Source organism: Zophobas morio, unplaced genomic scaffold (assembly GCF_036711695.1).
Source record: "Zophobas morio isolate AGI-343-1 ecotype UQ-CSIRO unplaced genomic scaffold, CSIRO_AGI_Zmor_V1 ptg000002l, whole genome shotgun sequence".
NCBI classification, from domain to species: domain Eukaryota; kingdom Metazoa; phylum Arthropoda; class Insecta; order Coleoptera; family Tenebrionidae; genus Zophobas; species Zophobas morio.
In genome coordinates this window covers 2,291,506-2,306,349 of record NW_026972107.1, presented here as the reverse complement: position 1 = coordinate 2,306,349, position 14,844 = coordinate 2,291,506, and the positions used below count along the sequence as shown (strand labels likewise).

General features: G+C 29.4%; 1 protein-coding gene across 4 annotated transcripts in view; it reads right to left on the bottom strand.

Annotated features, from left to right (window-relative positions):
• LOC135124044 (glycogen synthase kinase-3 beta-like) overlaps nt 1-14,844 on the bottom strand; it is a 55,540-nt gene that overhangs the window by 22,853 nt on the left and 17,843 nt on the right. Inside the window, exon 2 of one of the 4 annotated variants that reach the window (XM_064048906.1) lies at nt 6,604-6,913. The exons of 2 other annotated variants lie outside the window; for them this stretch is intronic. In XM_064048906.1, coding sequence (XP_063904976.1) covers nt 6,604-6,910 — 307 coding nt within the window. In that variant the 5' untranslated portion in view covers nt 6,911-6,913. Of the gene's footprint in view, nt 1-6,603; nt 6,914-7,187; nt 7,701-14,844 lie in introns of those variants that run through there. One more of the 4 variants, XM_064048922.1, reaches the window with a different exon arrangement.

The window sequence follows — 14,844 nt, the reverse complement described above, 5'->3', positions numbered from 1 at the left end:
TTACCTACGGCCTGCAGCAACAGCGCGTTTATTAAGCGCGTTTTAATAACCGATCTTCGGAGCCTTGGCACTGAGACATAATGCGCTCGATTATTGTAAAATGGACCAATTACCCGTTAATAATTATGATTAATGTTAATCAATGATAATGTATTCTTTCTCGTATGCAAGAAATGCATCCTGTCGACGTTTTGTGCAGAAATCTCGCTCATAAAATACTACTCACACTCATAAACCACCCGTTTATTATTTTTCGGAATACGGGCAAGCCCACGGAAATTCCGCCCCGTACAATAAAATTTTTAACATCTCCATATGGGGCCTTTGTTTATCGACGTTTTATTGCACGCAGATGCTCGAGCGATCAAAGAGCAATCCTGCAACATTCTTGCGTCGAAAAAAAATTTACTGGGTTATTGTATCCAGATTTTATGACGGAGTTTTTGCGCCTGACACAAGTAATAGCTGCAATTTTATCTATTACTCAATAAATTTATGACACACTTACCGGCGGTTATCTAAAATGTGACAATATAAGCTTAACCCCTATTGTTTGATTCGGTTAGCGTCATCTACTTAACACGTGCTAATTTACAAGCGGTGTCATTTAGTGACTGGCGTCCAAAGAGTTATAATTCGCACTTAACAGTTATCGTGTAACCGCTAAATGTCGATGCTGAAGACGCTTCTGTAAAAGTCGCCAATTAAAATTTCTGAAGTTGAGTTCCGCTTTGTCAAACAAAATCGTGAAAAAGGAGTCGGAATTGAAACGTTATCTCCCGGGCATAATGAAAACTTCGCGTGTCGATATGCCGCCCAATTAGAAATTACAAAGCGAAAATTCTTTGCCGAAACTCAACTTTGACTTTCAATACTTCAAACATGCAAGTGCGGCTTGACATTTTAGAGCTTTTTAAATAATGGGAGTGAAAACGGACGAGTACTCAAATAGAGAAACTTGTTCTAGTAACTTATGATTGATTTGATATCTGATTTTATTTCAAGTAGAACAAATTCAGACGGACTATCAATCAAAACAAAGTGTTTTCGATCACACAGTTTCGTATGAAGTGGCAAATCCTGTATTTGGGGGGGATCTGAGGTCAGTTATCAAAAATCTATCGATTTTTCAAAAAGTTGAAACATGAATCTTTCACAAATTATCATAAAGTTGTTGTCAGTTCGCTTCAGAGAAAATCCAATTATTTGTTGAATTTTCATAATTTTAAAATTGCCTTTTTTGGTTCTCTATCGCGTCATATTTCAAAAACTATTCAAAATTTTGTCTTAGTTTTTTAACTGTAACATAACCAAACACTGTACTAGTGTTTTTAAATTTATTTATGTCCCACGGGTATTATGAAGCAGTTTATGCCCTTTCGAGGGCGATCCTGTGTGGTACATACAAAATTTTGTCTTACCGTTTAGTTTTTGATATTTACAAAAAAATCATCTTTGCCATTCGTTTATTAGCTGCATTCTAGAACTAATTAATTTCCTCAGATTTTTTTAGATTTCGATTTTTTTTTTGGATTTCTTGGATTTGAGTTTGTTTTTTTTTGGATTTTTTAGGTGATTTTAAAGTCGATCATCGGCAAAGTTGTAGATCATGCTGTAATAGATATTTATCCACCACGGGCATTATGAAGTAGTTTATGCCCTTTCGAAGGTGACAGTTTAGAGATCTTGAGTGGTGCATACAAAATTTTGTCCTACCATTTAGTTTTTGATATTTAGAAAAAAAAAATCATCTTTGGCATTTTTTTATTAGTTGCATTCCAGAACTATAATTTATTTCCTCAGATTTTTTTGAATTTTGATTTTTAAATTTTTGTTTTCATTTTTTGGACTTGTTGATTAAATCTATTCGATTTTTTAAATTTTCTTGGATTTGAGTTTTATTATCGGCAAAGCTGTAGATCATGGTCTAATAGTTATTTATCTACCACGGGTATTATGAAGTAGTTTATGCCCTTTCGAAGGTGACAGTTTAGAAACCTTGGTGGTACATACAAAATTTACTATGTATTTACAAAAAAACTCATCTTTGGCATCCTTTTATTGGTTGCATTCCAGAAGAATAATAATAAGTTTCCTGGGTTTCATGGATTGTTTAAATTTTTTAGATTTTTGGTTTGGAAGATGTTATAGTCGATTATCGGCAAAGTTGTAGATCATGGTCTAATAGATTTTTTTGGTCTACCACGGGTATTATGAAGTAGTTTATGCCCTTTCGAAGATGACAGTTTATAGACCTTGAGTGGTACAGAACAAAATTTTGTCTGACCGATTAGTGTTTGATATTTAAAAAAAAAATCATCTTTGGCATGATATTAGTTGCATTCCAAAACTATAATTTATTTCCTCAGATTTTTTTGAATTTTGATTTTCATTTTTTTTTCATTTTTTGGACTTGTTGGTTATACCTTTTCGATATTTTAAATTTTCTTGAATTTGAGTTTCTTGGGTTTTTTTTATCATCGGCAAAGTTGTAGATCATGGTCCAATAGTTACGGGTATTATGAAATAGTTTATGCCCTTTCCAGAAGAACTAATTTATTTCCCCAGATATTTTGAATTTTGATTTTTAAAAATTTGTTTTGAATTTGTTGGCCATATTCGATTTTTTGGATTTCTTGAGTTTCTTGGGTTTTATGAGTTGTTCGAATTTTTTAGATCTTTGGTTTAGGAGATTTTAAAGTCGATCATCAGCGAAGTTGTAGATCATGGTCTAATAGATTTTTTTTGGTTTACCACGGGTATTATGAAGTAGTTTATGCCCTTTTGAAGACGACAGTTTATAGACCTTGAGTGGTACTTAACAAAATTTTGTCTGACCGTTTAGTGTTTGATATTTAGAAAAAAAAAAAAAAATCATCTTTGGCATTATATTAGTAGCATTCCAAAACTATAATTTATTTCCTCAGATTTTTTTGAATTTTGATTTTTTTTTCATTTTTTGGACTTGTTGGTTATACCTTTTCGATATTTTAAATTTTCTTGGATTTGAGTTTCTTGGGCTTTTTTTATCATCGGCAAAGTTGTAGATCATGGTCCAATAGTTAATTATCTACTACGGGTATTATGAAATAGTTTATGCCCTTTCCAGAAGAACTAATTTATTTCCCCAGATTTTTTGAATTTTGATTTTTAAATTTTTTTTTTAATTTGTTGGCAATATTCGATTTTTTGAATTACTTGAGTTTCTTGGGTTTTATGAATTGTTCGAATTTTTTAGATCTTTGGTTTAGGAGATTTTAAAGTCGATCATCAGCAAAGTTGTAGATTATGGTCTAATAGATATTTTTTTATGTTTTTTCGAAGGTGATAGTTTAGAGACCTTGAGTGGAACATACAAAATTTAATATTTACAAAAAAAAATCATCTTTGCCATTCTTTTATTTGTTGTATTCCAGAAAACTAATTTATTTCCTCAGAATTTTTAAATTTTGAATTTAATTTTTTTCATTTTTTTGGATTTGTTGGATATATTGGATTTTACTAAATTTCTTGAGTTTGTTGGATTTTTTAGAATTTTTGTTTATTTAGATTTATTCAATTTTTTCGACTTTTTGGATAAGTTTAATTTTTTGGATTTTTGAGAAGTTTTCGATTTTTTGAATTATTGGATTTCTTGAGTTTTTTGAGTTTCTAGGGTTTCTTGGACTTTCCAGATTTTTTAAATTTATGAACTTTTTTGAATTTTTTATTTTTTTGATATTTTCGATTTTTCGGATGATTGGATTTCTTGAGTTTCTTGTTTTTTTTTGGATTTCGCCTCAATCAGAGATCGTGGTTTCAATAATATAAATTAGCGCTGTCGCCGTACATTCATCTTTGCCATTCTTTTATTTGTTGTATTCGAGAAAAACTAAGTTATTTCCTCAGATTTTTTAAATTTTGAATTTAATTTTTTAAATTTTTTTTTGGATATATGTATTGGATTTTATTTCTTGAGTTTGTTGGATTTTTTAGAATTTCTGTTTATTTTGATTTATTCAATTTTTTCGACTTTTGGATAAGTTTTATTTTTTGGATTTTTGAGAAGTTTTCGAATTTTTGAATTATTGGATTTCTTGAGTTTTTTGAGTTTCTAGGGTTTCTTGAACTTTTCAGATTTTTTTAATTCACGAACTTTTTTGACTTGTTTATTTTTTTAATATTTTCGATTTTTCGGATGATTGGATTTCTTGAGTTTCTTGGGTTTTTTTTTGGATTTTGCCTCAACCAGAGATTGTGATTTCAATAATATAAATTAGCGCTGTCGCCGTACAACTGGCAATAAACTAATTGGCTTCAGTCAATTGCGTTTTCTGTTGACGTTACTGTGGCAACTATTCTTAATGCCCTAGGGCATTATTTGGTCAATCACGTACCTCAAGTCAGTAGCTTGTCAGCTTTTCAGAATTTCCAAAGACGTCGAAAAACTATTCATTACTTTGCAAAACATCTGGGAAATATATTTTTTTATTAGCTCATTTGTACTAGTTTATAATTTTTTTTCCTCGACCTATTTAGGTTAGAAATCTGCACTAAAAAATTAAAAAATCACAATTGGTCCAAGGTTATTTCGAACGAACTTCCCTCGTCCCGGAAGTGCAGCCCAATAAATCCACTTTCTTTGAAAAATTATACAAATTTTTTGTGATTTTTCGATTTGTAATTTTTCGAGTTTTTAAGATTAAATTTTTCAATTTTCCAACTTTTTCTCAAATTCCCTATTCGATTTTTTAATGTTTCGAATTTATAATTTTTCGTTTTTTCAATTTTCTTATTTCTTCAATTTTTAACTTTTCTTTTCTACATTCTCAATTTTTCGTTTCGGTTCTTTATTCTTTTGAATTTTTGATATTTTTTTCATTTTTTTAGATTTGTTGAATATATTCGATTTTTTGGATTTTTAGAATACATTTGTTTTTTTGGATTTATTCAATTTTTTCGACTTTTTGGATGATTTTTATTTTTTGCTTAATTTTCACGATCGGAGTGTGAGTTGAGTTTTTGGGCTCGACGTTTCGCACACTTTCATACGTGGCATCTTCAGAAGCAGGGTTGAGAAATCAGAAGAGTCTCGCCTCTGGCATGGTTGACATACTGAGTTGCCCTGCTCTTTTGCCTTCTTCCTAATTTCCCAACCCTGCTTCTGAAGATGCCAATTACGAAAGTGTGCGAAACGTCGAGCCCAAACACTCAACTGACACGGTCCCAACCCGGAAAACGATAATATATTTTCGATTTTTTTGATTTTTGGAATTATTGGATTTGAGTTTTTTTGAGTTTTGGATTTTTGTTAAGATTTTGTCTCTACAAAAGATCATGGTTTCAATAATATAAATTAGCACTGTCGCCGTATCTACACAACCAGCCATGGCAACTATTCTCAATGCCCTAGGGCATTATTTGGTCATTAACGTACCTCAAATCAAAGCCATTATAGACCGATAATAAAACGGTAAGACAAAATAATTTTTATAATGACGAACGCTATTTGTCCTAACTAAAAAACTGTAAAAGTCACATTATTTAGTTATATTACAGTCAATAAAATTATGAAAATTCAAGAAATAATTCGATTTACTGTGAAACTTTAATACACACAAATAAAACTTTAATACGAATAGAAGCGAAATGAAAACTTTGATTATTTGTGTAAGTTTCATGTATGAACTTTTTCAGAAATGGGTAGATAAAAGTCAAGGGGGAACGCATAATAGTTCCTCGTCAAATGAAGACAAGACCTATGGACATTAAAGGAAGCCATGCATGACCTTTGAGGAAGTCCCCAGATCCACCTTGAAGTAGACCTGGAAACATCAAAGGTTCACAAGCTTCCTGCAAACAAAGACCCTCCCACAGGAGTCCAGGGATCAAAATTATATATCTAACCCAAAATTTGGCAGACCAAGCGATCAATCAAGGCAAGATGAAGCCAAAGCACCAGGAAAAGACGAAAATGGAGGAAGTGGATCTTCAGGTTGGCTCCCAGATCCTCATTCGTACCATCAGGACCTAACGGTGACCAACGGGTTTGAACCCTGACGACTATCAAGGGAAAACAGAATTTGAACTTTGGCTTCCCGGAGCAAAGGTGCAACCGATAGAACAGGTTCACACAGGCCCACCCACACAATGCATTCCGAGGAGGAACTCGTCCCCAGGGTCACAACTCCTCCGCAAAAACTGGGCAAGCCCCTAAACCAGGCCCGAACCGATCACAGGATGTTCTGGTGTCTTTCTTCGAGCTTACCCGGAAGAGTGGGTACAATTTTTGTCACCACCCGTCAAACAATCTCGTCATAACTTACAACACAGGTCCGTACCGGCCTGCTTTTCCCGCTCCGTTATCGTCCATCAGCGTCATCCGGCGCCCCACAAAGTGGATCAAATTTCTACTTCGTGTCACTCTCTCGCAAAAAACGAAAAACGCACAATAGTCCGAAGAAAGTCGTTCCACTTTCCTCGTTAACAAAAACTTACACTTTCGCAGATAAACAATCGCCGTCTAGCCGAAACCGCGCCGCAGATAACCCTTATCTCCACCGAGATACCAATCACGACCGGCGATTCCATCCCGGATCGATCGAAAATACAAGAAAAACTCACTTCCGCCGCCCGACAGCGACCTCTTGAACCTCCTCCACAGGCACAGCAGCCTCGAGTAGCCGCCCTTGTGGCTTTTACCCAGGCCGTCGATCGCCGGCGCCGACCCCAACGTGGCGCTCTTCTTCACCGGCTTCTCCTCGGTCGCGGACAGGTCGAACACCGAGACGCACCTGCGCGCGTTTTTGCTCTTCTCGGGCATGCCGCCGGGGTACCTTTTGCACGCGCACTGCCTGCTGGAGGACGCATGCTCGCCCGTCTTCAACTCTTTGATGATGGGCTTAGAGGTCTCGTCGGCTTTCGGCGCCATTAGCTGCGAAAGTGGGATTGTCAAGGTGATGTGTGCGATTTAGTGCGCGGCGAAAAGCGAGCCATCCGGCGAGGAACGGTTCACCGATGGAAACTGAGGCGGATAAATCCGAGCCGAGGAGTATTAATTATCGAGGTGTCGTTATTTTTACGCCGACCGGTAAATATTTGGAAGGCAATTAATCGATGCGAGCGAATTGGAAAAACAAATCGGGAGATTTTTCCGTACGGGCAAAACATCACATGCTCGAGATGGAGAGTACAAAGACACTTAATACCTATTAGGGAGCTGCCGTCGGGAGGTAAACGTACGATCGGAGGTTTTCTTCGGAACATCCATGTTCCTAGCACTCCTTCCCACTTCATCGGAACGGTTTTATGCACATCTACGCGGTTTCTGCATCTGCGGTTCGACAACTTTTTTTAGACTACGCGGAGTTATCATATCTCGGGAAAATAAACCTGCTGCGGTGATAAAATAACAAAACGTTTGGAGATAACATTATTAAAAATAGAGGATCACGTGTCGAAGTGACGACACTTTACATTTTTGTTCTATGACTTTTAAGAGCAACAAACTGTCTCCCGTTTCGATTGACGTATCAAGCATTAATAATCGCCTATATTTAATCGGTTATTTATGCCTAATAATTACACTATTAGTCAGTTTATCGTGTCAATAATAGTTTGATTGTCGCTAAGTACACGTTAATATCGGGTCAGCTACGTTATATTTTTCAAGATTGTGCGTATTTTCTACACCGAATTTTTCTGTAAATTTTAGAAATGAATAAACGTATAATTTGGATTTTTAACACATACATACCATAAACATCATCTTCACTTTGTTTGTTTTTTTAATGTGGATTAAACACCGCAACATTTTCAAGAAATAATTAACCATTCCATGGAATCATTGATTACTTTAAATTTTAAATGCTTAAAACATGTTAAGCTTTGCTAAACAATTTTCAATGTCAGCGTTTCAGAATTTCCAAAGATGTCCAAAAAATATTCATTGCTTTGAACAACTACTCTCTAGTTTGACTATTGTAAAACATCTGGGAAATATATTTTTTATTAGCTCATTTGTACCAGTTTATACGACATTTTTTCCTCGACCTATTTAAGTTAGAGGTCTGCAGTAAAAAATTAAAAAATAAAAATTGGTCGAAGGTTATTTCGACCGAACTTCCCTCGTCCCTGAAGTGCAACCCAACAAATTCCGTTTTTTTAAATTATATTTTTTGCGACTTTTGTTTTCTATTAAATAAAAACCAATAGCGTAAATAACACTTCAGTTTTTCGATTTTGCAATTTTTCATTTCGGTTTTTCAATATTTCGTTGCTTAAATTTTTTCGATTTGCAATTTTCAATTTGTAATTTCAAGAGTTTCCAATTTTTAATTTTTCAATTTTTCGTTTTGATTTTTTATTTTCTGTATTTGTTCAATTTTGCAGTTTTCCAATATACTGGTTTTATAATTTTTTTCATTTTTCGTTTCTTTAGTTTTTCATTTGGAATTTCTATAGATTTCGTTTAAAAATGGAATAATAATTTCAAAAATTTTTCACTTTTTTAATTTTACGATTTTGGAATTTTTTAATTTTTAGATGTTGAATTTATTAATTTTTCGATTTTCCATTTTTTTTTGTTTTTTAGTTTTTCGATTTTTCCACTTTTCGAATAAAAAAATGGAAAAACTGAAAAATTGTACAATTGAGGATTGAAAAATGAAAAATCATAAAATGAAAAACCGAAAAAGTATAACATGAAAACTTCAAAATTGAAAATTTTTTTAAATTAAAAATCGAAGATTGAAAATTGGAAAATTTGAATAAACGAAAAATTGTGATATAAAATCAAGGAGAAAGGAAAATGAAAATACAAAATCAAGAACTTGAAGAACTGAGTCAACGAAAAATCGAAAAATTAAGAGAAATTGAAAAAATGAAAAAATTAAGAAAACGAAAAACCGAAAAATCCTGAAATCAAAATATGATCAAATCTAAGATAAAGAAAAAAAATCATAAATCAAGAACTTGAAAAATTGAATAAACGAAAAATTGTGATATAAAATCAAGGAGAAAGGAAAATGAAAATTCAAAATCAAGAACTCGAAGAATTGAGGCAACGAAAAATCGAAAAATTAAGAGAAATTGAAAAAATTAAAAAATAAAGAAAATGAGAAAACGAAAAATTCTGAAATCAAGAAATGATCAAATCTAAGAAAAAGAGAAAAATCATAAATTATGAACTTGAAAATTAAAGAAACGAAAAACTGTAAAATTGAGAAATTGAGACTCGATTACTTTACTTTTTTAACTAATATTCAGTAAGTAAAAATGACGAATTTAAAATGGTGTTCCAAAGGAAAACCAAACGTGATCATTTCGTAACTCTAGTTTTTTTCTCGATTTTTAGATCTTGTGATTTTTCGATTTTATAATTTTTCGGTTTTTCAATTTTGATTTATTCAATTTTCTTGTTTTTTTCCATTTTGAAATTTTGCAATTTTTCGCTTCTTTAACTTTCGATTTGTAATTTTTCATTTCGATTATTTTCTTTATTTTTACAATTTTTCTGATTTTGTTTTGTAATTTCCAATTTTTCATTTTTAATTTTTCAGTTTTTTTATTTTCAAACTTTTGGATGTTTCAATTTTTAGATTTGCAATTTGTCGATTTGTACGAGTTACCGTTTCGGTTTTTTATTTTCTTTATTTTTTCAATTTTTCAATATACTGGTTTTATAATTTTTCTCCTTTTTCCTTCTTTTTTTTTCACGTGAAACTTCCATTTTTCGTTTTCTCAATTTTAGATTTTTAAGTTTTTCGATTTTTCAATTTTTCGTTTCTTCAGTTTCTGATTTGTAATTTCTCTAGTTTTCATTTTAAACATATACTAATAATGATTATTATAATAATTTCAAATTTTTTTCACTTTTTCAATTTGACAATTTTCTTTTTTCAATGTTATTGTTTTTCGACTTTACAATTTTTCCATTCATTAATTTTTTCGATCCTCAAATTTCTCGTTTTCAGTTTGTTTGTTTGAAATCAAAACTTATAAAACTTTTTTGTGAGTTTTGCTTTCTGTTAAGTAAAAATCAGTGGCGTAAATAACACAACAGCTGCGAATTTTGACTAGAATTTTTCAATTTTTCAATTTAGTTTCATTTTTTTGTTTTTTCTGTTCTTCGATTTGCACTTGTTCGATTTTTCATGTTTTTAGATTTTTTAGTTTTTCGATTTTTCCACTTCGAATCAAAAATGGAGAAATTTAAAAATCAAAACGTGAAAAACCGAAAGAGTATAAAACGAAAATTGTGAAAAATCTAAAAATTGAAAATCATGAATTTGTAAAATTTTTCAAATTCATCATTTCCAATTTTCCGATTGAAAAAAATGAAGAAAATGAAATTTTTCAATTGACAGATTAAAAATTGAGAAATTTAAAAATCGAAAAATGCACAATCGGATAATAATTGAGGATCCAAAAATTGTAAAATTGAAAAATTTGAAAATCCAGGAAATGAAAAATCGAGGATTGAAAATCGGAAAATTTGAATAAACGAAAAATTGTGATATAAAACCAAGGAAAAAAGGAAAATGAAAAATCAAAATCAAGGACTTGAAGAATTGAGGAAACCAAACATCGAAAAAAAAAATTGAAAAATTTGGAAGCTGAGAAATTGAAAAATTGAAGAAAATTAAGAAAATGAAAAAAACGAAAAATTCGATTACAAGACTTCTTTAGCTAAAAAAAAAACAAAAAAACGGTGTTCAAAAATAAAGATGATAATTTTTGTCTGGGTCCTTTATTTTTTTTTATTGTTTCAATTGAATTTTTTCAATTTTTAGATTTTGCTATTTTTCGATTTGCAATTTTTCATTTCGTTGCTTCAATTTTCAAACCTTTGGATGTTTCAATTTTTAGATTAGTAATTCCACGGGGTTTCAAATTTTTTATTTTTCTATTTTTCGTTTCGGTTTTTAATTCTTAATTTTTTCAATTTTTCAGTTTTCCAATATCCTGCTTTTACAATTTTTGTTTTTTTCCAATGTAAATTATTTCAATTTTTCGTTTCTTCAATATTTGATTTGCAATTTTTCTAGTTTTCATTTTAAATATGTAATAATTTCAAAAATTTTTCACTTTGGCGTCTTTTCTCCTTTCCAATTTTTCGATTCATTGATTTTTTCGATTTTCAAATTTCTCGTCTTTAGTTTTCCTGTTTCAATTTCTGTGTCTTCAGTTCTTTTGATTTGCAATTTTTAGATTTTCTTCTTTTTCGATATTGCGATTTTTCATTTTTTCAGTTTTTTGTTTTTTCCACTTTTCGAATAAAAAAAATGGAAAAATTGTAGAATTGAAAAATCAAAAATGAAAAACCGAACAAGTATAAAATGAAAACTTTGAAAAATTAACAAATTAGAAATCAAAAAACTTGAAAAATTGAAAGATTAAAAATTCAGAAATTTAAAAAGCGAAAAAGTGCACAATGCACAATCGGATGATTGAAGATCCAAAAATTGTGATACAAAATCGAGAAAAAAAGGAAAATAAAAAATTAAAATCAAGAACTTGAAGAACTGAGGAAATGAAACATCGACAAATTAAAAATTGAGAAATTGAAAAATCGAAATAATGAAAAATTGCAAATCGAAAAATTGAAAAATTTGGAAGCTGCGAAACTGAAAAATTGAAAAAAATAAAGAAAATGAAAAAACGAAAAATTCGATTACTATACTTCTTTAGCTTACGTTCAGCAAGTCAAAATGACAAATTTAAAACGGTGTTCACAAGGAAAAATAAAGATAATTTTTTGTTTGGGTCGAAAAATTGCAAATCGAAAAATTGAAAAATTTGGAAGCTGCGAAACTGAAAAATTGAAAAAAATTAAGAAAATGAAAAAACGAAAAATTCCATTGCTATACTTCTTTAGCTTACGTTCAGGAAGTCTAAATGACAAATTTAAAACGGTGTTCACAAGGAAAAATAAAGATAATTTTTTGTGTGGGTCCTTTATTTTTTTATTTTTTCAATTGATTTTTTCAATTTTCTTGTTTCTTCAATTTTTAGATTTTGTTATTTTTCGATTTGCAATTTTTCATTTCGTTGCTTCAATTTTCAAACCTTTGGATGTTTCAATTTTTAAAATTGTAATTTCACGAGTTTCAAATTTTTTATTTTTATATTTTTCGTTTCGGTCTTTAATTTTCTTAATTTTTTCAATTTTTCAGTTTTTCAATATCCTGGTTTTAAAATTTTTGTTTTTTCCAATGTAAAATATTTCAATTTTTCGTTTCTTCAATATTTGATTTGCAATTTTTCTAGTTTTCATTTTAAATATGTAATAATAGTAATTTCAAAAATTTTTCACTTTGATCCTACACTTTGATTTTAGCGTCTTTTCTCCTTTCCAATTTTTCGATTCATTGATTTTTTCGATTTTCAAATTTCTCGTCTTTACTTTTCCTGTTTCAATTTTTGTGTCTTCAGTTCTTTTGATTTGCAATTTTTAGATTTTCTTCTTTTTCGATATTGCGATTTTTCATTTTTTCAGTTTTTTGATTTTTCCACATTTCGAATAAAAAAATGGAAAAATTGTAGAATTGAAAAATCAAAAATGAAAAACCGAACAAGTATAAAATGAAAACTTTGAAAAATTTAAAAATTAGAAATCAAGAACTTGAAAAATTGAAAGATTAAAAATTCAGAAATTTAAAAAGCGAAAAAGTGCACAATGCACAATCGGATGATTGAAGATCCAAAAATTGTAAAATTGAAAAATTAAAAAGTTGGAAAATCCAGGAAATGAAAAATCGAAGAATGAAAATAGGAAAATTGGAAGAAACGAAAAATTGTGATATAAAATCAAGGAAAAAAGGAAAATGAAAAATCAAAATCTAGAACTTGAAGAATTGAGGAAATGAAACATCGAAAAATTAAAGATTGAGAAATTGAAAAATCGAAATAATGAAAAATTGTAATTTCGAAATATTGCAAATCAAAAAATTTAAAAATTTGGAAGCTGAGAAATTGAAAAATTGAAAAAAATTAAGAAAATGAAAAAAAAAAAAGAAAAATTCGATTACTATACTTCTTTAGCTTACATTCACCAAGTAAAAATGACAAATTTAAAACGGTGTTCAGAAGGAAAAATAAAGACGATAATTTTTGTTGGGGTCCTTTATTTTTTAGATTTCGCGATTTTTCGATTTAAAATTGCCCGATTTTCAATTTTTAATTTTTTGAATACCAATTTTTCATTTCTTTTTTTTTTTCAATTTTTCGTTGCTTCATTTTCAAACCTTTGGATGTTTCAATTTTTGGATTTGTAATTTGACGAGTTTCAAATTTTTTATTTTTCTATTTTTCGTTTCGGTCTTTAATTTTCTTTATTTTTCAATATCCTGGTTTTACAATTTCTGTTTTTTTCCAATGTAAAATATTTCAATTTTTCGTTTCTTCAATATTTGATTTGCAATTTTTCTAGTTTTCATTTTAAATATGTAATAATAATTTCAAAAATTTTTCACTTTGATTTTATAATTTTTTCGATTTTCAAATTTCTCGTTTTTAGTTTTCCTGTTTCAATTTTTTGTTTCTTCGGTTCTTCGATTTGTAATTTTTAGGTTTTCCTCTTTTTCGATTTTTCGCTTTTTCAGTTTTTTGATTTTTCCACTTTTCGAATAAAAAAAAATGGGAAAATTGCAAAATTGAAAAATCAAAAATGAAAAACAGAAAAGGTATAAAATGAAAAATTTAAAATTGGAAATGAAGAACTTGAAAAATTGAGAAAGAATTAAAGATTGAGAAATTGAAAAATCGAAATAATGAAAAATTGTAATTTCGAAAAATTGCAAATCAAGAAATTGAAAATTTTGGAAGCTGAGAAATTGAAAAATTGAAAAAAATTAAGAAAATGAAAAAAAAATCGATTACTATACTTCTTTAGCTTACATTCACCAAGTAAAAATGACAAATTTAAAACGGTGTTCAGAAGGAAAAATAAAGACGATAATTTTTGTTGGGGTCCTTTATTTTTTAGATTTCGCGATTTTTCGATTTAAAATTGCCCGATTTTCAATTTTTAATTTTTTGAATACCAATTTTTCATTTCTTTTTTTTTTCAATTTTTCGTTGCTTCATTTTCAAACCTTTGGATGTTTCAATTTTTGGATTTGTAATTTGACGAGTTTCAAATTTTTTATTTTTCTATTTTTCGTTTCTTCAATATTTGATTTGCAATTTTTCTAGTTTTCATTTTAAATATGTAATAATAATTTCAAAAATTTTTCACTTTGATTTTATAATTTTTTCGATTTTCAAATTTCTCGTTTTTAGTTTTCCTGTTTCAATTTTTTGTTTCTTCGGTTCTTCGATTTGTAATTTTTAGGTTTTCCTCTTTTTCGATTTTTCGCTTTTTCAGTTTTTTGATTTTTCCACTTTTCGAATAAAAAAAAATGGGAAAATTGCAAAATTGAAAAATCAAAAATGAAAAACAGAAAAGGTATAAAATGAAAAATTTAAAATTGGAAATGAAGAACTTGAAAAATTGAGAAAGAATTAAAGATTGAGAAATTGAAAAATCGAAATAATGAAAAATTGTAATTTCGAAAAATTGCAAATCAAGAAATTGAAAATTTTGGAAGCTGAGAAATTGAAAAATTGAAAAAAATTAAGAAAATGAAAAAAAAATCGATTACTATACTTCTTTAGCTTACATTCACCAAGTAAAAATGACAAATTTAAAACGGTGTTCAGAAGGAAAAATAAAGATGATAATTTTTGTTTGGGTCTTTTATTTTTTAGATTTCGCGATTTTTCGATTTAAAATTGCCCGATTTTCAATTTTTAATTTTTCGAATACCAATTTTTCATTTCGTTTTTTTTTTCAATTTTTCGTTGCTTCATTTTCAAACCTTT